Source organism: Bactrocera dorsalis, chromosome 3 (genome assembly GCF_023373825.1).
Source record: "Bactrocera dorsalis isolate Fly_Bdor chromosome 3, ASM2337382v1, whole genome shotgun sequence".
NCBI classification, from domain to species: Eukaryota; Metazoa; Arthropoda; class Insecta; order Diptera; family Tephritidae; genus Bactrocera; species Bactrocera dorsalis.
This window is the reverse complement of record NC_064305.1, coordinates 71,372,670-71,397,710: the sequence shown is the minus strand read 5'-3', so window position 1 is coordinate 71,397,710 and position 25,041 is coordinate 71,372,670. Positions and strand designations below refer to the sequence as shown.

Genomic DNA, 25,041 nt, shown 5'->3' with positions numbered 1-25,041 from the left:
TCCTGAGCACAGCGTTGTGTTGGTGATAGCAAAAAATTATGCTGCATGGAAATATTTTGTGCGCAAAATTTTCTCCAAGCACTCATACTATGTAGATAAAAATCGTATTTTATGCTGTGGCTATGCAGCAATGCAATGAACGTTGTTGATTCAAGGCGAACGGAAATGTTGATGCTCCGAAATTGCTGTGTCCAAGGCTACAGTGTCCCATTTGGGTGATGCAGCGAGTTAAAAATATAAAAAATGGTGATATAATGATATGACAGCACATTTTGAAAACAACATTTATATGCATAACGAACTTATTTTACAATATAAACTAGTTTTGAAGAAGAAAAATACTAAGAATAAACTGAAAAATTGGCAAATAAATTCAAGAATTCTGTGATGCAATCTCTCTTAAGTGTCGTCGAGGGCCACGATATTTTTAACACCCGAAAAGAAACGTTGGAAATCGTATGAAATATATATACAGGGTTTTCCATTAAGAGTGATATAATTTTTTTCAAGAGACCCACTGGTTGTTAAGAAAATTGAAATGTTTGTTTTTTAATGTGAAGTCATTCAAATGGCCTTCACGACTTCTTTTGCAGAAACGATACGATGAACGCAATTTTCGTGTACTTCGCCACTAAATCAAGTCGTACGTCATGAATAGCACGTTCAATATTGACTCCTGAGGCATGAAGGGAGTCTGGTTTATAGGTAAAGACCAATTACTCAAAATAAATCCGCAAGAAGCAGTCCAATGGTGTTAAATCACAACTTCTTGTTGGCCATTCAGTGTCACTATTTCTTGAAATAATCGAATCTTCAAACTTTTCTTGCAATAATTCAGTTGTTGCACGAGTTGTGTGGCACACAACCCCGTCTTGTTGGAACTATAATATATGTTGTCAAGATCAACTTCATCGATCTATGCCCCCTTCCATTGACAGTAACAGTGTCGCCAGCTTAATTTCGAAAGAAGTACGTACCGAAGTTTAGTGGAACCACAACAAACTGTCAATTTAGGTGAATTTCGCACCAGAATCGACAGTTTTGTTTATTTACCGCACCACTCAGATAAATGTAAGCTTAATCGGAGATGACTTTCTTAAAAAAAAAAATATCGTTTCAAGTTATTTTAAGGCAAAATCAGCTATGTATTTCACGACATGCGATACGGTGGTCCAATGCCTTTAGTTCTTGAATGAAAGCAAGCCTTTTCTCAAAACCCTCCAATTCTTGAGAATCGGCAAATCGACACCTGAACGACGGCAATATTTTAAAATAAATGTGCTCGAGCGCAACAATTTGATGAATAGCGAACACAGGTTTATTACGTTGCTATTGGAGAACGATTGTTTGATAATAAAATTGAGTAATTAGATATGAAAATTTTTTTTTTCATTTCACGAGAAACCTTTTCGAAATTTGGCATGTGTTACTATCCATGCTAATTGTGTAATCTCCAAAGAAATTTTTTAAATTGGATCACTATAGCACATAGTATCGAAATCTAGTTCTTGTAAGGAATCTTTTGTATATATGAAGGGTATTATAGCTTCGGTACAACTGAAGTTAATGTTTTTTCTTGTTTCTAAAGAGTCAAAAACTGAACCTGTTTTTACAAGTATTTTCATAAAAAATTTGAATTGTTTGCACTCAAATACATATTTAGTAAAATGAATTTTATTAATTTTTCTTTACTATTAGAATAAATTGACTAGATTTGGGCTTTAGTGTTTAGAATAAATACTATTTGTCAATACTTTTAAATCTATGTTAATACTTTGGGAGGCCCAATCTTATAATAACATAAATTTTAAGAAAAAATAGGATTGATTGAAGCCCCTAGAAATAAATCAATAATATGGAGTAAGTATCCATTTCATTTTTTGTTCATAATCATCTCGAGCTTACGAGTACTCGGTTCAGACTAAGTCAGTTTATTTGCTTTATTCTACCATCATAAATCACTAGCTGGAGTCCGACGACTTTAGATTATCGCCAATGAAAACAAGGTTTCTTATTAAAACTGAAGCAGTAAATAGGTGACGAAGCTTACTATTTTTCTGGCGAAGGTTCATTATAGTTAACATAAATCACCCTCCATTTTTATAAGACTCAGCAAATTGTGTTCATTTTTTATCTTTCAATATTTATAACCTAATTGAGTTTCACTTGAAGCTTCAGCAATATGTAACTTGTGACAACTAGTATAAAAAAAATTAAACAATCTCATTTAGACCTATACTAGTACATTCTTGTTGCAAAGACTTGATGCGGTTGCAAAAAACTCTGGTAGATAAGGATATGCCATTTTTTTACACTATTGTAAGACCTTTATACTCTTGTTATCTCTATGCATCGTTTCGCTCAAACCATTACGTGGTCTCAAAGAAACTTTTTATAGTAGTTATGCCCTTTGTAAACTTGCACTTATTACTTATATCAGTTACGCTTTTCGTAGGAAGCCATTCAAGGTTTGGTGCTTAGTGGGTGATAGAGCTGCAAATTCACAGAAAAAGTGGAAACCCTTATTCCATTCTAGCTATCAAGCTGCGGCAAATATTTTTATATGACAGACTTATATTTACCGCATGCTGTCCTAAAAGCCAGTGCCCTGTTATAGTTACTTTAAGGGGTTACAAAGATTTCCTCAGGTAAAAACAGCCTTTTTTAAAAATTATTTCTCATTTTAAAAATTTAATATTTTATTATATATTTTTATTGTTACAAACATGCACTATTAGAAAAGAAACTCTAAAATTTACATAAAAATTACGAATTAAAAAACAGAACAATAATAATTTTTAAAATTGTAATAAATAATGTGTCTAATGTCTTGAAATGAAAATAATCTCCATTAAAGATTAATTCAACAGTTTGTGATATTTTAATTATTTTTCGCTGTTTTTAAGCGTTGTTGCCTCACTGTGTGAACTTTTATATCCATTTAAATCCATTTCTTCTCAAGGTTCTGCAATAATATACCAACAGTATTATGATAAAATAAATAGGGCAGCAATCGATGCAATTAAGTATATAAATGCTTGAAACTTTGCTCAATAATAAAGTAGAAAATGTAAAGCAATAATCATAACAAGGGTCTGCAGAGCTTATTGAAACAACAAAGCACTCGAAAATGATCATTTGGCGGTTGAAGGTTTGCTTCACTAAGCATATACACGTTTCTTTCTCCACTTTATTTTAGCCAATTGTTTGCGCCAAATTAAGTCAAGCCGCCATTTCAATCAATTCTAAATGCAATTTCCGCTTTTATCGCCATAGCGCTGCGGACCTTCCGGCACATTTTTAGCAAAGATAAATGAAAAAAGTCGTCGTAAGAGACCGAAGTGGCTTTCGGTGTGAAGCAAATTAGATGTGGGTAAATGAATAGCTGAGCGCTGGCAATAATTTCCATTGTTGCTCGGCCCGCCATTTAATGCGTCGTTGCTAATTTATTAGTTGAATGCGCTGATTTCTTATCTATTTTCTTTTTGACTGCCATTTCTTTCTTGCAAAATGATCCTTTATAAATTCTAACAAATTTTCGTTTTACTTTTACACGCCGCTTCCATTTACAGTTAAATGTCGCCGGTTTGTCGAAGGCACTGGTGGCCTACAAAGTCTATCAGACGATGTTTCGTGTCGTGAAGGAATCGGAAACGGTGGATAGTCGTCAGCACTGCTTTCTGTTGCAGAGTTCCGGTCATGAGCCACGTTATCTGAGCGTCGAGACGCGTCAGGAGCTGCTGCGCATCGAAAATAGCTGGAATGCGGCCATAGTGACGAGCGTAATTAAATTGGGCGTAAGTTTTTTCAACAATTTTGTATATATGTATGTATGTAATGTAATATAATATATAAGTGTATGTAAATATATGCATGCGTGTGTGTGTGAGTTATTTGCGTAAAAACGATTTAGTTTTAATACAGCCACTTAAATGCCATTTATACACAACCGCTCAAACAAATTAGACAATTTTACATTTTACGGTTATTACGGTTATTCCATTACATGCCACATTTCTCCGCAAGTTGCAAGCGACCAACAAAATTCCACACACAATTCCTGACACACAATTGCGGCTGTGTGAGCACTTGAATGTGCCGAACACACACGTCGGTCGCCAAATATGCTCGTCTATTTGTTTGTATGTATATTTGTGCCATGAATGAGTTGCACGCGTCGCTGCTGTTGCGTTGTCTTTGTATGTGCTCTCCTGGCCATTAGTGCAATTACCGGGCGTCAGTCACTTGAACAACCGCTCGGGGCAGAAACGCATCATTGTCGTTGTGGCATTTTGCATGTTGTCCCGCAATTAGTAGCAACTTAACCTTGTCTACGAAGTTTTGTTTATAATCTGGTTATTTTGCGTACTCGGCATTATTTTCTTTACAACTTTTACACAACGTTCCTTAGCTTTGCCACGCACGAGCGTTATGTAGGGTTCTTTGGTTGTTTGTTTGTGAATTATGAGACGTGATTTGTTCACGCTTTTCGTTGAAGCAAGGTCAGGATTCCGTTATATTGCATTACTACCAGTGTTGTTAGACCGCAAAGAGCAATATTCATTGAAATCGATAATCAAATTGATGGGCAATAAAGTTTTTGAAAGTCAACGACATTTTTCAAGGGAATACAGTACACTTTTAAGTATGTACTTTTATTCTTATAGTAGAAGACGTGACATATTTTATGTCGCTTCGTAGGCATTAAAAACTTTAACATTTAAAGGGTTAGGGTAATCCAGGATCGTCAGTAGTATGGGCACATGGAAATCCATCCGAAAGGCAATGGAAAGGGTTCAGAATCTCACTATACTGTGTACGACGGGAGCTTTAAGAACAACTCCAACAGCAGCTCTTGAACTGGTACTAAACCTGCCACCTATAGACCTCTTCGCTGAAATCTGTCAAGCTGAGGTCTTTGCTATTGTGAAATCCGCGGAGCTGGCCTCTAATGCATCTTCAGCTTATTCCAGAGTCCACATCTACATAGATAGCCAAGCAGCATTCAAAGCAGTAATCTGGTATCGCAAAGCGGCCAGAAGTATCTTGGGAAGCAGGGCATCAGTGGAAAGTGTTGCCAGAAGTAAGCAACTCCACTTCTACTAAGTTTAAGGCCACAAAGGAAATGAGAGCAATGTAGTAGTGGACGAGATTGCCAAGTACGATGTACAGCTAACATCCGAAAAGGTGATCAATATGGGGAAACCCATGTATTTTCTATTCGATGATCTCGACAGAAGCAGGGTAAAGAAAAGCAAAGCCTTATTGAAGGAGCTACCTGGGTGCAAAACTGCAAATATCATGCGCAAAACGGTAGAACGGAAGTGCACAAAATACGTATTGGCAGGAAAGGGCTGACTGACTGAGAAGACTGCATGAAATGTCCAGAGCAGGGCACCAGAGAAAAAATGGATCTCTTGTGCACTTGCCTCGCATTGGCAAGACTACGCACCTGTAGCCTACTACGCTGTAACGTTCTGAGGAGATATCGATAGTGAGACCGCAGTGTCTGTTAAAATTTGCGTCAGGCGTAGACATCCTAAGGGATGACTACTAATTGTCTCAGGATCTGTTGTAAAATTTTATTTCAAATAATGATCCAGTAGCCAACATTTTATATCGAAATATCAATATAAAACACTCAGTTATGTGATCGGAGCGACCTGAAAGAAAGATATTCAATTTCCTTTTCCTTACCTCCCAAATAGATTGTTAAATGGAAACATTACCTAACACCCTAGACTGAACAAACCACATATGAATCAAACTATTAGGTTTTCAAAAAAGTCTTGCGGTAATTTTATTGAATCAACTCGTGGGGCACCCATGCATCGCGCTTCTTAGTGACTCCAAGTTTCTTCAAATGGTTTATAACGGTTTGATGACTACTATGCTGGTCTCCTCCGACCAATTCAGCGATTTTATCGCAATTTTCGACGACAGGCCTTCCGGAGCGTGGCGCATCTTCGACCACCTCTACACCAGAACGAAAACCTTGAAACGAAAATCGTTGTGCGGTGGAAATGGAAACTGTATCGGGTCCACAAACTGCACAAATTTTATTGGCTGCTTGAGATGCAGTTTTGCCTTTATCGTAGTAGTACTGTAAAATATGCCGTATTTTATCTTTATTTTGCTTCATGTTTGCGACGCTATAACTCTCGAACGACTAAAAGAAACGACAATCAATTAAACACGTGTTAGCGCGTGAAATGAGCTTTCCAAAAAGGTAAAGCATGACTCGATGCGACGAACAAAACTAGAACTACTCGCTTTCAGCGCCAACTAGCGAAAATACCGCAAGACTTTTTTGACAACCTATCATTAAAAACCAGATCACCTACAAAGACTGCCCAAATCAGCATAATGGATTTCTCATATCTTATTTTTGAGGAATTTCGAAAATGAAAGTGTACACTCAGGATCAAATATGACTTGAACTGGCCCATTTAAACTGCGCGCGCAAACTGAATTCATAAATATTTTTATCTCAGCTTTGTGACATTGCAAGGAATCCCGTCTACGGATACGTTAAAAATATTTGCAGAAGTGTCTTAAGGTGTCTACTTTATCATAAAAGGAATTATTTGAATAACACAACGCATTCAGAAAAGACCGTAAAATGATCGAAGACCTATCCTCTTCAATTCGGGCACCTTGGTTAATAAAGAATACATCGAAAAAGTTAAGTAAACAATGCTTGAAAAGTGTCGTGCTGTCATCAGAAAGATAGCAGAGGATCTCAAAATTTCTTATGGATCGGTTCGCCACATTTTGGTTAATGTTTTGGGTATAAAGTCAGTATATGCCAGACTCGTACCAAAAAACCTGAATGTGCTGTCAAATTTTAGCATTATTGTCACTAATTTTTGATCAAACATAAAACGAGAGTCATCGTTCGGCCAAAGTATTCGCCAGATTTGGTTGCTTGTTATTTCGATTTCTGTTTTTGAAACATAAAAAGCGGCTTCAGGAAACACGCCATGAGCTCATGAACCCAAATTTAGATCTTTTCGTATTTTGTCAAAATTGGTCGACCAAAATGATATATATTTATTATATTTTATATTATAAATATAAAAAAGTTGAAGTTTGATTAGAAATACGAAAAGACTTTTTCGACTACCAACATATAAAAATCGACAAAAATAGAAGCAAATAGTATTTTAATTTTTCTTCAAGTCTTATTAGCAGAGCGTCAAACCAACGAGAACTGTAACAGCTTTAGCATGCAACAAGTAAAGACAGATTCCAACAAGACTAGAGACAATTTATTGATGCAATTCACTTGCATTTATGAAGGCAATTGTCCGTTGACACACACATACAGCTGCAGCTCTCGAGGCTGCACTTAAGTGCAGACCACTTGCCATTCAAAGGCAAGAGGACACTATTTGTTTTGGGTGACTTTCATATTTCATATTTTTAATGCAATTCTCTGGCGACACTGTTTTTATGTATGTATGTCAGCTAGAGAGAATAATGAAGGGGGAACAAAATTGGATTTAAGTATTAAGGTATGATCGCCAACACATTTCTGTATTCTTGTTGTATAATATTAAAAACAGTCATCACTTTATTGTGATGAAATTTGATGGCCGAGGGAATAGATTTGGTTAAAAGGTTAGGTTAAACGTTCGTTCCTAACGGGGTCCATTGTAGTACCTACAACTGTTATAAAATTGATTCTAAAACCCCCGACAGATGAATAAAGAACTCTGAGCAAATTTGTTGAGGCGTTAATGTCTGTTTCGGTTTGCCGAAGGTATGACTGCCAAGATTTTTAAACCTCAGTCTTGCAAAAGCTGGAAAATGGAGGATAAAGTACCTGGGTATTTCCACCTCAACTTCTTCCATACAACTTCCAACTGTATTTTTAACCTTATAACGTAAATTATTATTGTAAAATGTCCAACAAGAACTCTTCCGATTGCGACAAGATGAAGTTTGCGGAGTGTAAGTATTTTAGTAGATCTCCCCCGTTCTACTATAGGCCAGAAGGATCACGCACCTGCTAACCGCATGCAAGTCCCATAGGTCCAGTTTTACAAGGCATGATGGTAACAGGAATCCAACCCGTTCCTTTTCAAACGAATCTGACGAAATGCTTGATGTTATATCTAGGGAAGTTAGACACTTAATGCTAGTACCATATTGCCACCCGCTCTGCTGTAGGAGTGAATGCTCACCACTACAGCTTCTTTAATAGCAGCCACTTCTGGAAATAACTATTATTTACCGAATATGAGGTCCTCAGTGCGTATGATTAATTTTCTACCTAAAATAAAGATTTTCAAACTTCCGGTTGATTTCATACCCTATATAACGGTCAATATATTTTTAAATTTATATTTTTGCTGATGCCAGAAAATATCAGATATATAAAGTGCCGGTTCCATTCGGAATTATACCTTCCTTACTTTATTCATTATTAAGGGAGAGGTTTAAAGGTAAAAAAAAAACGGTTTTTGCGAATTTATTTCTTAAATTTGGATTGAGTGATTTTATTCGGACCTTTTGTACATTTTTTCATGCAGAAATATTGAAGCATATGCCGTTAACAGAGCTTCCCCAGAACATCTTGAGAAAAAAAAAACAATTTGCGGTGTTCACCATAACTCGGCTGGAAATTATTTGAAAAAAAACTAAGAAAATTAATCAAATTATAATCAAATCTTCAAATCTATATCAAAGAAAAATCAGCAAAATCTTAAAGATAAAAACACTCTCCACCAAATCTACAATATATAGTAGATATAACCGAAGTAAATGCTTTTGACTTTTCGCCACAAATCAGTGTAAAAATGTACTTATAGCATTATTGGCAAAGAAGGGAGCACAAAAACACTTAATCGTAACATTTTACTTACCTTTACCCACAAAGCCACAGCTACCAAGGACAAAGCAGTAAAGCCAGCACCGTGTCTAACAATTATAATATTTGACAAAAGCATATGTGTAAACATGTCCACCTTTCCGAGCAGATATAAAGCTATATTATAAGCTTTCGTAGAAACAACAATGTGAGACCAAGTCGAGACACTGAAATCACAAGGCCGACAATACCAAAAACTCATATGTGCTAATACATATTAAGTTGTGGTCACGAGCATGCACACCCAAAATTCATAAGCTCACAATTGTACGAGTATGTACATACAGACATATGCTTGTGTAGAATGTCTACTTTAGCCGCATGACGTCACCGCCCTTGAGCTTTCGGTTCTTAACTTTTGCTCAACACAACTTTGCCATAATGTCCATTGGTCACCGCAACTCTTTCCATCCTGTTGCTTGCTCACTAACTTGTTCGAGGACTTTCATGCTTAAACAAAAAATACTTACTCATTTATACGAGCAATGCCGAAAAGTTACTGTTACTGGTTGTTGGCATTCAAAGGACCTCGTCGTCGTCGTCTGCTTATTTGCTCCAAGTACAATGACCACCGGTATAGTGTTTTCTCTTTTTTTTGCGCACTTCTAGCCGCATTTTTGTTGTTGTAGTGCCAAGGTACCAATAGTTACCAAACTTTTTTGCACTAACAACTCCAACCAGCAAAACTAAGTATTAAGAACTATTTGTAAACATGCAAAAAAATTGTATATGAGCGTGCACTCGTATCCATTGATTTGTTAGCATAAACGCGGAGGGAGTGTAGGAAAATTGTGGGAAATCGATAAGCATTTCATGTTGTGACTAGTTGCGTGTCTTTAAATACGTATATGTGAAATGTAATGCACACAACTGCAGGCAGTATGCAAATTGGCTAAATTACAATCAAAGTAGCTGACAAAGGGGCTATCTGAATGCCAGACATTTCACACTGTGGTTTTCGATTGTTTAGTAGGAGAAGAAATTAGGGGTGAGTTCATTAGCTATAAATGGGAATATGCAAGGTGGACAGTTTTTAGGGAAAATTTTTAAGTAATAATCATGAACAGAATAATATGTCTAAACTCAAATAAGCCTCCATCCATTATTTTATTGTATCTCCAAAAAAATTTAATGTAAACAGTAACCACTTCCAAAAAAGTACTTCTTGAATAGGTTTTGAAAATTTTAGCTAAATTTTTGGAAAAGTCATTAAAACAAGACCAAAATGTCTTCATGACATATATACAAGCCAATGATGGGGACAGGCGGCAAATCGGGTAGGTTTCTTTACCAGTTTGTCCAATAAGTTTTGTCATTCAATAAGAGAAGGCGTTGCTACTAGCCCAAATTTTTTGTTTCGTTTTGTTGCTACACTCTTCATGTCGCCGTGTCACAATATTTTTTACAATGGAAAAAATGGAATATCGTGCAGTGATAAATTCTTATTTTTTAAAGATGTAGAAATTCTCGAACGAATGTTAAAAGCATACAGTGATTGTTCACCTTCAATTAGAACAGTAAAAAAGTGTGGGTTGCTGAATTTAAACGTGGTGGTACAAGCCTTGAAGATGATTCACGTGAAGAACATCAAAAAAGCAAATCAACACCAGAAATCATTGCCAAAATACAGGAAGATCGTCGATTGACTGTAAGAGATTTAGTAGAATCTATACCTATCTCATTAGACAGTGTGAGCGACTTTTTAAGTGAAATTTTGGGTTTTAGAAAACTCTATGCCATATGGGTGCCGCATTCGCTAACAATGGAACAAAAAGACATTCGAATCTATCACCATGATCCTGAATCAACACAAGTGACTAAAGATTGGTGTGAACCTGATTGTTTGGCTTCGAAACGAGGTCGTGTCCGGAAATCGACCAACGAGGTTATGGCTTCAGTTTTTTGGAATGCGAGACGAATTTTGTTTGTGGATTACTTGCAAAGTGGTGAAACAATTAATTCTGAATGTTGTTGCAACTTTTTGGTCAAGTCGAAGGAGAAATTCGTGAAAAAAGACCGATTTGCCGAAGAACAAAATTCTTTTTCATCAGGATAATGCACCGTGTCACAAGAGCATTTTGACAATGACTAAAATCCATGAACTAAAGATCGAATTGTTGGAGCATCCACCGTATTCACCAGATTTGGCTCCCAGCGACTATCATTTGTTTCTAGAAGTCAAAAAATGTATACGTGACAAGCGTTTTGCATCAAATGAAGTGGTCATAATGGCTGTTGATTCCGGATTCTTACTTCAGCGATGGGATGGAGGATCGTTGGAGCAAGTGTATTAATGTTCAGGGAGATTATACTGAATAATAAAGTGAATTTTGAATCATAAAATTGTGTTTTTCTTATCAAACGACAAAACTTATTGAACAATCTGATATCCTACCAGGGCCCCAGTTTTCTCCCTGCAACCCTGACAGCTCTTAATACATATATTTCATGAGTAGGGGTGGACTCCCATTAAAAGCAAGCTCAGTTGAACGTTTTAGAAAAAAAGCCAACAAAGTTGGTAAATATATTACATATATATGTATTCAACTTGTAATCTATGAATTCCGAAAAATATTTGTACAGTAGCGCATTGGGGGCGTCTATCCATCTTAAGTAGGGTGTTACGGTCAAAATCATCAGAAAATTCACGTATGGTGTTACATAGGTTTGCTTGTTTAAAAAACAACAATTTTTTTCAACAATTTTCTTCTCATACAGAATTAAATATTTTATTAGAATTTTTTATTGTTACAAACATACACTTTTAACAAACAAACGACACTTTTTTTTAAATAGTTGTATTTGAAAAGAGCTGTATCTCAAAGACCTGTGAAGAATTTCATGAAAATCGTTTGAATAGTTTTCGAGAAATCTTGCCAACCGACTTCGAAAACACAGTTTTCCGTTTGGACGGCGCAGTTACTCTAACTAGCCGCACACGCAAAAGTTCTCAAGAACGTATCTCCGAAACTATGACCCGGATCAACTTGAAAAAAAGACAGTATGCTAGAGGTGTTGTAGAATTTAATAAGATTATCAATTTTTTGAAACTCGTACACCCGTAGGACCCCTTAAAACTGCAATAGCGTCAAAAAAATATATAAAACATTTCTTAGAACACATTAATTTGATCATCGTCCTAAATAGCATGTTTAAAGTCTTCAAGCTTTTCCAAACATAAATCCTTACTACTGCCAATGAATATGCTACAAATATTTGTTTACAAGCAAAATTTCGTGGCAAAACTACAATCGTACCATAATTTAGTCAATCTCATGAAATTTAACATTGTTTACTAAAATATTCATATTTGGAATTTTTTTATCTTAATGTAATCCTTAATGTATAAAATGTAATAATATTTAAATCAAACTTGCAACCGATAAAAAATGGTAAAACAGCTTCTAAATAAAGCTATAGTATAAGTTCTACATTAAGATTAGTTGAACGTGTAAACGACAAATTACAGGAAAATCACAGTTACCCTTAAATTTTAATAGCGGAGCAGCAAATAACAGGCCGTAACTTTGTAATTCTTAGTGCGACATCGCACGCAAGCCAATTAACTTACAGCTCTTTCTTTGAGAGGTGTTTTTGACTTAATAAATTGCAAGATATTTTTCATATTTCAGTTATTAGAGGGTTGCTTTGAAGCGAAAAGGAAGCAGTTTTACATTTTACGGCTTAATAATGAGTGGAAAATAAAATTTTAAATATTTTTGTTTTAAAGCAACTGATAAATGAATCCCCAAAAAAACCACAAAATTTGCTGAAAACTCGAGAGATTACTGAAAGATTAAGTTTGTCTATCGCGCTACAATTTTTTACACAATCAAAAAATCGTGTTTAAATTGCACCAAAAAACGAAAATACTTAGTAAGTAACCATCATAGAATGACCCTTTACCATAGACGAAACAATTATAAAACACTTTATTCTTGATCCAGACTATGTATCCCCTTGCATAAAAAGCGTCCAATCTAACTCCCAGAGATTCTGGTTAGTAACTATTGATCTGTGTAGCCTGGTGTGGCAGCTTTTAGGCGAGTGCTACTTTCAGACGGTCCACTTGTTTCGGAATTAAATTGTGAAACACCCATATATTGAGCTTCTTTTTTGTCAATCTGTTTTGGTAAAATGTTTAGCTGCTGGGGGGATCAAAACAGTATGTGCCCGACAGTCGAATTTCAATTATTTCATTGTTACTTTCGACAAATAAACTTTCAGAGCTTGATACCGTACTATGTCAAGCGATCACAAAACTGTCTGAGAACTGTCTTTTTTAATACGAATTTTTTTTTCTGATGGCATATACCCTCATATAACACACGATATAGCTCATCACAACTAATTATTAGAAGAATAACACTAATTAAAGTTTGTGACGGTTGCAATTAGAGCCAGTTTCCTGCTAATTTCGGATTGTTAAAACCGCCAAAGATATTAAAAATAGGTTAACTCGTAGATTGCTTTTGTTTGATTGGATCTAACCACCACCATTTAGAAAAAAAAACTAAAATAGTTGTACGTGATGGAACATTTTTGAACTCAACTTCGTAATGAGAACTCCTCAAATACTCCACAGACCTCTTATGCATCAATCGCAAATTTTTCCTTCAGTTTTGTTGAGTAATGTGAAAGAATGATATTCCCAGACTTTATACATACAGTGGCTCACAGTGAAAATGGTCCACATGTAAACAAGTGCTTTTAACTGCAAGCAAATATGAAAAATCATTATAAATACAAAAAATTTTGCTGAATTTAATAAATTCAATTTATTTCAATTATAAATATAACAAAACATTTTTTAATTCAATTACATTTTTCATAAAAATAAGAATTTAACAAAATAGGAGAAAAATTCATGTCACAGTGAAAATGGTCCATTACAGCAACTATTAAATAAAGTGCTATTAAACTTATTACTAATATTTTGTTGGATATCCTTTTTGACGAATAATAGACTTCAAACGATTTGGGATAGATTCCACTAGCTTTTTCGTATATTCCGGACTTATTTTATCCCATTCTTCTAAAAGGGCTTTTTTAAATCATTTTTGCTGGATATACTGTGTTTCCTTATTTCAATTTCCAATTTATGCCACAAATTTTCGATTGTGTTTATATCTGGTGATTGTGGAGGCGTTTTGAACACTCTGGGGCAATGATATAATAGCCATTCTTTAACGATTCCAGCCGTATGTTTGGGATCATTGTCTTGGTAGAAATGATATGTGTCCTTTATACCAAGTTTTTCGGCACTTTGTACAAGATTATTTTTCAAAATATTTAAATATTGATATTTGTCCATATTCCCTTCGACAAAATGCAGTTTACCAACACCAGAAGCTGAACAAGCACCCCATACCATCACATGGCCGCCACCGTGCTTGACCGTCGGCCGCAAATATCTAGGATCCATCTCTTGATTTGGTTTTCTCCACACGTTCACTCTGCCATCTGATCCAAAAATGTTGTATTTGCTTTCATCCGTGAAAATGACGTTCTTCCAGAATGAAAAATCTTTCCCAATGTAATTGTGAGCAAACTGCAATCGCAAGTTTTTATTTTTCTTACTAACAAAGGGTTTATTTCGTGCAATTCTGCCATTTCTACCATCCCTTCGAAGGACTCTTCTAATAGTCTCGGCGTTACAATTTATTTTAAATTGTTTCTCTACCATGTCACGCAGTTTTGGTGCACTCAGCCGAGGTTCAATCTGGCTTTGTTTGACAATCCACCTCTCTTGACGGTCGCTGAATAACTTTCTTGGGTTAACTTTCGGCTTATTTATCACACGATTTTCCTTTTTAAACCGAAAAATGATGTTTTCAACTGTTGTTCGGGGTTTTTTAACAATTTTGGCAATTTCTCTTTGAGACTTTCCATTCTTATAATGTTCAATAATTAATTTTCGCAACTCAATTGTAGTTTGGCGGCCCATCTTGAATTTAAGAGCTAAATAATTTTATTAAAATATTAAGCACGTGTTCATTTCACCGCAAGAATGTAAATGAAGTAAACAGACCAAAATAACATAAGATAAAGAAAAAGTTCCGTTATTTATCGCAGCTCTGCTAGGGTGGACCATTTTCACTGTGACATGAATTTTTATCCTATTTTGTTAAAAGCTTATTTTAATAAAAATAGTTAATGAAATAACAAAATGTTTTTTTGAATTTGTAATTTGAATAAACTGAACTGATCCAATTCGCAAGAACTTTTGGTATATGTATTAATTTGTTAGATTTGTTTACAGTTAAAGGGGCTTTGTTACAGGTGGACCATTTTCACTGTGAGCCACTGTATATGTATTCTCCTTCTTTATTGGCGTAGACAACGCTCGCGCGGTTATAGCCGAATTGATTATACTTATTTTACGTCCAAAAATTTCCTTGCTTGCAACTTACTTAAACAAGTAAATACTATGTATGCGATAGCCAACAAGCATTCCATTTTCGCAAGCAGTTTATATTCATATATTTATAAATTCCCAAGAAAGCTATTAATTTCAGCTGCTGAAATAATTGAATTTTATCGCACTGGTTAGGTCACCACAAAGGCGCTGTTAAAAAGGCTTGATTAATGGTGTTAAAGCACTTTAAACCGCGCCAGCAGCAATAGTAAGAAAATACTCTATTGCTACTTGCCGTTATACGCCCACAAATACATACACACAGGCAGCTATTACAAGTTACAGTTATTTTTTAGCAACTGCGTACATATTTATACGGGTGTATTTATATATATATGTATATACCAGCTACTATCCGCAGGTCCAACTTGGAGGAGGATAAACTTTTTGATTCGCTTATTGCCACAATGCTGTCACATTATTTCTAACTTAAGCCGAGTAAGTGTCCAACAACTCATAATCATTTCGTTGAAATGCCTTAAAATTGCGGCTTCATTGAGATGAATGACAACGGATTAATATCACTATATACAACTGTGTGTGCGAGAATGTTTTATTCAGTCTAATTTCAAACTTCTATAATAAGCTTTTTTATATTAATATAATATAAAACTAAAATTAATGCATATAACAAAAGCACTATATATAAGAATATGTTAACAATACTTTACAATTTTCTTTATTGCAATTTTTTTTCTACTTTTCACACCTCATTCATAACTTTGCATTATTTAATTATGCCTTTCTTCTGCTTTATACACACTTTTGTCGCAGCGCAAAACTTTCGCCGTCTCACATCATGGCAAGAGTGGCGGTCTAACTTTGGACTGGCAGTCGGGTTTCTCGCTGGCGGAAGGTGCCGACTCGGCCATCGTATGGCAATATAAATTTTCACAACTGCGCGGTTCCAGCGATGACGGCAAATCAAAATTAAAACTACATTTTCAGGATCATGAAACGCGCGCAATTGAAACAAAAGTAAGTACTACATGCGTGTATGTATGTATGTTTGTGTGTGTGTGCCAGCAACACGAACTGCTAATCCAGGCGTAGCCAACAGCTTAGTTTGGTATATGCGGCATATTTCCTCAACTTGCCACCACCCGCTTCCACTTTGTCTCACTATATCGCTGGTGATTGATGGTAATGAGTTCAGCAATGGCGAAAGCGCAGGAATGTCGCGGACCGGTGGCGGGAAGCAGGCGACTGTCGCGAAAGCCGCGTGACAGCCGCATCGAAGTACCATTTCACAATTTTCCTGCTTCTGCTATGCCTTCAAATGCTCATTCCGGCTACTTCTCCCTTTGTTTTGTGCATTTGAAAGCGTAGCGTAGGTATGACATGGCGTATAAGTAACAAGTACCAATATCGCCGAAGTGGTAGTGCAGCTATGGTTTTGTTGCCATAACTCCATCTTTTTATTTCACTACTATTTCCTCAGTTTTTATTCGCTGTTTTTCTTGAAGTGCCTACTATTTCTTCTTGAATAGAAATAACGGCATTAGTTTGTAGTTGTTTTTTTTTCTTCTTGCTCCTTTTGCATTGCGTTCTCTACAGTTACACTACGTGATTGGCAGAGAGTGGTTCGCTTGTAGCTGCTCATTTAAAATTTTTCACTGTATTAATTCTCTTGCGACCCCACCATCAGTCTGTAGCCGTTCTGTATACAATTTTCATAGAGTTGCTTTTAGCGTAGTTTTATATCGAAGTTTTTTTTTTTTAGAAAACTTTCTTGAGAACTGACTCCTAGGCAGAAAAGAAGTATGCTATGCTGTAGTTTGTTTTTATGATCATTATGATTTAGTATGTACTATATTTGGTTTATGTGATGAAGTAGGCTAAAAGTATAAACATTCATACACATACATATTTGAGATTGAGGGGTGATGTTGGAGCGATGTTGAATTGTTTCTGCTGAAACTCATTGTTGTACAATGATGCGGTACATTTGTAGTAGTTGAAACTTGGTGACCCATATATTGATTGCTTTCGTTATATGTGTGTATATATTGTGTATTGAAAATATGGTGGTTAATGGAGTATGTATTTTATAAAAACAAAAGTTTAAATATGTTGGGGAAGAGTTGTAGTTCGATTTTTAAGCTTTTTTGTTTGTTTCTAGTTTTTATTTAACTCAGTCGTAATAAGTTTCTGCAGCAGAGTTTCAGTAATTTATAGTTAAGTATATTATACAACATAAGTCGCATTATACTGTACACTACGTAATAAAAGGTTATGGAATTTCTCTTCTGAAAAAAAGTTTAAAATGAATAGGAAGGTGGTTTTACAACCTAAATTTTCCTTACCTCCTAATTTAATGAAGCCAAAACCCAAAAAAAAAAACTAATTCCGCCACCCTCAGCAGGTAAATCAAAATCTTCAAGAGAGTCTCGTTCATAATGAGCTTCAACTAAAGTCTTTGAGCTTTTCATAAGGTTTTAAAACTTTTTGGAACCCAACATATAATATGGAACTCATCATGTTTCTTATTACCGCTGATTTCTCTGATTTCGCTACATAGATTTACGGTAGGTATACAAGTTCTAAGTTATGGTTTTAACTAAAACAAGTATTTCTTTTTTTTACTTTAGATGATCTTGTAAGGATTTAACCCTCCGTCACCGGAAATGGCCGACTTTAAAATATTTTTTTCCAAAATTTTCAGTTTTTTATTAATAGTATATGTTTGTAGCGATAAAAAAAATCTATGTAATAAAATAATTCATTTTTTATATGAGAAAAAATTGTTGAAAAGAGGCTTTTTCCCGAGGAAAAACATGTAACCCCTTAAACAATTTTTGACTTATGATACTTTCTAATAAAGATTACGAATAGTTTCTGATGGTGTGGAGACTTTGTTTCGAAAATTCCTTTAATCGTTGTGTCACATATAAAATATGATCCGTTCAATTGAGGTTAAAAAACACTCCTCTTCGATGCCAATCAATAAAATTTTAACATTTTAGAATACTACACTACCGAAGAAAACTTCCCTAATACGACAAACTGCTAAAATTTTAAAACTTTTCTGGTCTCATGCGGTTAATTTGGGAGTTACTATGGACCCTTAGCTTAATTTTGATATTCCTATAAATAAATGGGTTTAAAAGCAAAAAGTACTCTTAGTTTTCTTAAACGCTGGTAAAAACAATTTAGAGATCCATAAAAATTGTCAGTAGCCTCTTTTTACAAATTTGTGGTTTACGCTGTATTTTAATATGGTTATGGCTCTAATTACCAAACCCATTCTGAAGAGTTAAATTCCGCTCAAAACCATTTTTTCACCTTAGGGCACTTCCGATGAGATTTTAGGTTAACTCTACCTCCATACACTAGTCGTTTAAAATTTCAAAATCTACCTACACTCACTTTGTTATAAAATGCTGAACTTAATATTCTTAGTGAAAATCCTGAATTTAACAGTTTGCAGTTCGCTTCTCTTCTTTGAAGTTATATTTGATACCCCGACTTTCTAATCGACGCAGTTTAGACACTCACTGTTAAGATATTGTAAATCAAAATTTCAACTAAACGAACCCATATGCCATGTATGTATGTCATGCCTCTAATTTTCATTCCTGGACTTTTAACTTTTCATAAAAAAAATACTATTTTCTCTTAATAAATAAAATCGTAACGATTTATTATAACGCAGTTTTGAACCTTAGCTGTAAAAATTTTTGTTTCTATAGCTAAGAATCTCGACCCTGAAAAAACTATCTTACCTTTCATAGCTCGGTTTGTTCAACGTATGATGATTGTGCCGCTCGCCTTAGTTACGTATGAAGAGGGTAATCGTTGGATTATTATTAAAAAATGGAGATCCAGATACATTTTCGTCATAAGAATTTTCGACTTTTCTAACTTTAATTTCTTGCTTTTGCTACGTTATAAAAAAACCAACTATCCTTTCTAATTCAAGACTTTAAAAATCAAATAGTAATTTTAGCCGTTAATCGTTCTATTCTCTCATACAAAATACAAAAATAATAATGCTTTTGAGCAAACGGCCGATAACTTATTGGTTAAGTATACGCACTGTCGAACACAAGTAAAATAATTCGAATTATACTTCTTAAAGCTTGGTTCAACACAGATGTAATATTCATTTAGTTATCTACCAATAAAATGGTAGACAGAAGCGGTGAAAAAATTAGGTTTTAGAAGAATGTGATTTTTTCTGCCAGTCAAACTTTCCTTGGACAACTTATTACCTTCCTAAGCGTGCTATCGCAGCCTATTAAATGCTTGTTTTATCTGCCAATAATTTCTGTGTTCAATAGTTATTTTTTATAAAGGCTGATCCAAATGGAGGCACTTTTTTCAATAGTTTTATTGAAACCCATTTAAAGAAATCAATCAATAAACATTTAACAAAAATTTACCATTTACTTTTTTGTATAAAGAAAATTCATTAGTATGTGCGATTTTAGCTTTTCTTATCTTTTATTGATATTCATCCTTATGATTATTGGTTTCCGAATATTATTCTTCCATTTATCTTCTGTCTCTTCTTTAAATCTTATTATAAATCTTCAAATATTATCAAATAAATAATTTACTTCACAAATTTCCTTTATTTCTTATGTATTTCCATTAAAACAGGAACTGGAATGTCAAGTGCTGCAAAGTTTACTCTTTTGCATGCATGCCTTTTTGACCGCCAAAGTCGCCTCAGTTGATCCGGCGTTTCTAAGTTCTATACAGCAAACCTAAAATCGGCGCACTGAAAACATATAAACAAACAACGCGGATGAAATTCGTGGCGCCACGCATACTTAAAAAGCGAAAATGTGCTACAAATGTGGCAGAAGGAAATTTATTATTGTATTGAACAATTCAAACGACAAGTAGGTACTTAAAAAATTACAAACTAACTAAAACAAAAAAATAAAAAATATGAAAACAAAAAAACATGAAGAAAGAGAAATATTTATAACTGATATTAAAGAAAATTAGCTTAAAATTTATACTTATACTTTGGCATATAACACTTATAGATATTTAAAACAATTACGATACTTAGTATGAATATATTGGCAAGCATGGCAAATACGTGTGTGCAAAAATTATATAATATAATATAAATCATATTGAATATAAACGTCTGAAGACATTGAAGTCTTATATGCGATATATAGATCTAAATGCTACAAAGGACACACATACATAGTTCTATTCATAGAGATCTGCTGATCGGCAAGCAAATGTTGGTGCAAGCGCGTAAGTTAAGCGGTTACCGCTAACTTTTTCCCATTATTAGTCATTGTTAATCATTACTATTAGCTTCTTATAATTAAGGTATGTAATTAATATAGTTAAATAATGTCAGCTCTACGGATGCAAGAAAGTTTATTTTCTACTTTTGTTTAGCACAAGAAAAACTTATGCACCAAACAAATGTTTAATCCTATGAAAATACATAATTATATATATACATATGTACATATTAATGGTTCAATGCTTCTAAAGCTCTGTTATTTTAAAGAAAATTTAACATAAAACTGAAATTTTATATAGAAAGATATAATTATCCTACCATTTGCCTACTTTCAGCTCTTTGAGACCCATTAAATATATAGTATAAGGTGCAGAGTGAAAAGTATTGAATTTTATGTAAATTAATCAATGAATTTGCAAAAAGTGGATTCACAGTAGTAAATTGAAGTCAAATATTATTTTAAAAAATATACTGCATGTTAAATTTAAGCATCAAAATGTTCTCTATTCCCCGAACAGTTACTTCCTTATATTATGACTGGCATACATCCAAAATTGTTATTCATTTTTATAGTACCAAAATGTTTATCTGAGAAAAAGAAAAGCAAATCTGCGAATAGCTATAAAATTTATTTCACAGAGTTTAAAAAAAATTGGACTCATTTTTATTGATAATAAATTATTTTAAACCAGCGTATATTTAGATTGACACGAAGTTTATAATGCCCAAAAGGAAACGTCGTAGATATAAGCCATGTCCGTCTGTCTGTATATACACAAACTAGTCCCTCAGTTTTTAGATATCGATCTAATATTTGCACACCTATTATTCTCCCCAAGAGGCTGCTAATTCTTCGATACAATACAAACAAACTAATCGATCAAAATGAATTATAGAAATTATGTATTTGATTTGACAAGATATTTTCTCAAAATGTAATATAAATCAAGGCACAATCACTGACCAAATTTAATCAAATCTCTATAGCATGTAGCGGTCACCGAAAAAACTATAGCTCTTATGTTGAGGATAGGTTAGGTTAAAATGACCAGCTATCATAGATCTACTGGTCTTAAGTAATTACAGATGGAAATTTAATTTAAATTTTTTATGAAGTTAACTCTTTTATAGCGAACTTTAGCTCTGAAAGAGCGACTAGATATCTACAATAAATACAATACAATACCTGGTTGTTCAATAAGTTTTATCTTTTGATAAGAAAAACACAATTTTATGATATAAAATTCACTTCAGTATTCAGTATAATCCCCCTGCATATTAATAGACTTGCTCCTACGATCTTCCAATGTGTGGATCCCATCGCTAAAGTAATCCACAAACAAAATTCCTCTCGCATCCCAAAAAACTGATGTCATAACCTTCTTGGCCGATTTCCGGACACGAACTCATTTCGAAGCCGCACAATCAGGTTCATACCACTTTTTAGCCTCTTGTTTTAACTCAGGATCATGGTGATAGACCCTAGTCTCATCTATACTGATGAATCGACGCACAAAATCCACTTTATTCTCTTTGAAACGCTCTAAATGTTGCTGAGAAAGTCGCATACGAAGATTTTTTTGTTCAATTGTTAGCGAAAGCGGCACCTATTGTGCACACAGCTCTCTAAAATTCAAAATTTCACTTAAAATATGGCTCACACTGTCTAATGAGATATGTATAGCTTCTACCAAATCTCTCTTAGTCAATCGGCGATCTTTCAAAACCATATCCTATAATTTGGCTATGATTTCTGGTGTTGATGCGCTTTTTGGATGTCATTCACGTGGATCATCTTCAAGGCTTGTACGACCACGTTTAAATTCAGCAACCCATCTTTCTGCTGTTCTAATTGTAGGTGAACAATCATTATACACTTTCAACACTCGTTTATGAATTTCTTGTGATGCTACACTTTCTAAAATAAGAATTTTATCACTACACGATATTCAATTTTTTCCATTGTAAAAAAATACTGTGACACGGCGACACTTAATGGCTTGTAGACAAATCATCAATAGACAGGTTAAAATGAAACTTCACTTACGTGCATATAGTGCACCAAAAAACAAAAAAACTTTGGGCTAGTAGCAACCCACTTTTTTATTGAACAACAAAACTTATTGAACAACCTGCTATAAAGCATGCTCTTGCACATTAAATATGTTTATGCTCAAGACATGCCATTTAGCGCTGATCCAATTGTCCATCCTTTCGAAAATTTCATTGTATATCGTTTTTAAAGACTACTGTAATTCCTGTATTAGCTCTGTAGCCAGACAGATGGCACTTTTGGCAATCTTGTATAGATGTGCTTTTTATTTGTTAAGGGTATTATAGTTTCTGTGCAATCGACGTATATATATGTTTTTTTATAGTTTTACTAATAATAAAAAGCATAAATATATCATTTCTTGAATAGTAAAATCAAGGGTAAATAGGCGTTTATCTGTCGCTATATTGTAGTGGTCGAAGTTCATTTTTCTAAGGCGCAGGATGCGAATACTAGTTTCCAAACAACATCAAATAAATGTTCTTCGAAGGACAATTACTATGCGCAATATATTGATGAACCTTCTAGCATATTTTTGTAATGAAAAGTCGAATGCATCATGTAAGGACTCAGTAGCCATTCGGAGATGGCTTTTTTTGTAGGTGTATAATATTCTTACAGTCAAGCGGTTATCACACTTATTTCAATACCATAAAAAAATTTATAAGTATATTTTATGATATAAAGTCGCTAAGCATATACGCATAAATATATCACAGCGTTAAACTTTTCTTCACTCACAGGAAAGTAACTGATTTGGGGGAAAACATATTTTTAAATACTAATAAAAAATTTATTTAAAAAAAATGCACCATCTTACAACAAGTTCCCTGCAGATTGAATTTCAGTTCACAGAAGCCTATAATTGAACGTCAAAAGCTTCTATATTTTTGCACACTCAGTCACAATATGTCAATTTAAAATTGTGTCTTCTCCAAGCAAAGCAAAATAAAATATAAATTAAAAAACTTTTAACCAAAAAACTTACACCTATATAAATACATAACTGTATACAATATTGCATACGAAAATGCGGCAAGTGCAGACAAGCAATTGGTTACATAATACAAAATGTAGCAAAATATTCGAGTATGTGTGCAGCAAATATATATACTACACTATGCAACAGAAATCTCAACCTAGCCACCTTCTCTACCAAAAACACAAACAAAAACAAAAAATAAAGGCATTCAAATTTAAATGTATTTATGTACTATATTATATAGAATTTGACAGGCTTTCCAAATAAAAAGTAAAACTTAAAATTAACAAACCATATATATACATATATACCATGACACACACACACATACATGTATAAATACAAACGATATAACAAAGTGAAATCAAATATTAAAACCGATTACTTTAAAATGTCACTCATACATACAAGTATATGAATAGTTTTTAAAAGCAAAATGCAAACAAATCGAATACCGATTTACACGCGCAAGTGCAAATGTCACCGAAACGTCAACAACTCAGAATTGACAGCTCAAGTAAATGTCAGAACACAACTCATCAACTTAACCATATCAATCGCATAGAAACGAAAAACAAAATTTAAATACGAATACAAAAAACAAAAACAAAAAAGCAAAAACTTATTAATTACAAACTTACATAATAGCAGACTTAATGCAATGGCGAAAAAGAGTAAATTAAAAGAAAATATTTTCATGCGTACATACAACTACATACATAGTTACACAGCTAATCATAAATGCTATCTATACACACCAGTAAATAATACCGTCATATGCAATATACAAAATTATGCATACACATAGATATACATATATACATACATATATTATATTAAAAACAAAAATTATATATATAACTTATATAATATACTCCTGCATATGTATGTATGTATAATTGATACGAAAAAAGCCATAAAAGCAGCAAGCCGAAATTGTATACGCAAATTGATAAAATATACATACATACAAGTATATACAAAACATAAATAAATAATATTTTGAAATATTTTTGTAATATAATTTAATTACCTAACGGATAAAAAAAAATATTTTAAAGTATTTAATTAACCCATGAATAAAAAAATATTTTTTTTTAGTAAGTAATTAAAATTTTTGAAATAATCAAAAACTAAAATTTTGATAATTAAAAACCGCAAGTAATTAAATATCAAAAAATCGCATTTAATAATTTTTTTTACTTCTGGTCTTGAAAATTTAATAAAAATATAAGTAGCATGACATAAACCGAAAAAAATTAAAAATAAATAACGACATTTATTACGTTTGCAATAAATAATTTGAATAATAATAAGCGGGAAATTTGTTTATTATCTTTTATTATTTTAAAAAAGACAAAATAATAAAATTCAAGGTTTTTGAGATTTTACGAATTCCAATATTTTTCAAGTCATGTTTAACTTTTAATATTCGGCAAAAACAATAAAAGGCAATATTTTTCTGTTTTTTTTTTTAATTCCAAACATATTT

General features: G+C 33.7%; 1 protein-coding gene across 5 annotated transcripts in view; it reads left to right on the top strand.

Moving 5' to 3' along the window:
• LOC105227311 (gamma-1-syntrophin) overlaps nt 1–23,334 on the top strand; it is an 88,627-nt gene extending 65,293 nt beyond the window's left edge. For all 5 annotated transcript variants that reach the window (XM_049451875.1, XM_049451877.1, XM_049451873.1 and 2 more), the window contains 3 exons: nt 3,573–3,797; nt 16,068–16,271; nt 19,899–23,334. In XM_049451875.1, the coding sequence (XP_049307832.1) occupies nt 3,573–3,797; nt 16,068–16,271; nt 19,899–20,009 (540 nt within the window). In that variant the 3' untranslated portion in view covers nt 20,010–23,334. The remainder of the gene's footprint in view (nt 1–3,572; nt 3,798–16,067; nt 16,272–19,898) is intronic.
• The last annotated feature ends 1,707 nt before the right edge of the window (nt 23,335–25,041 follow it).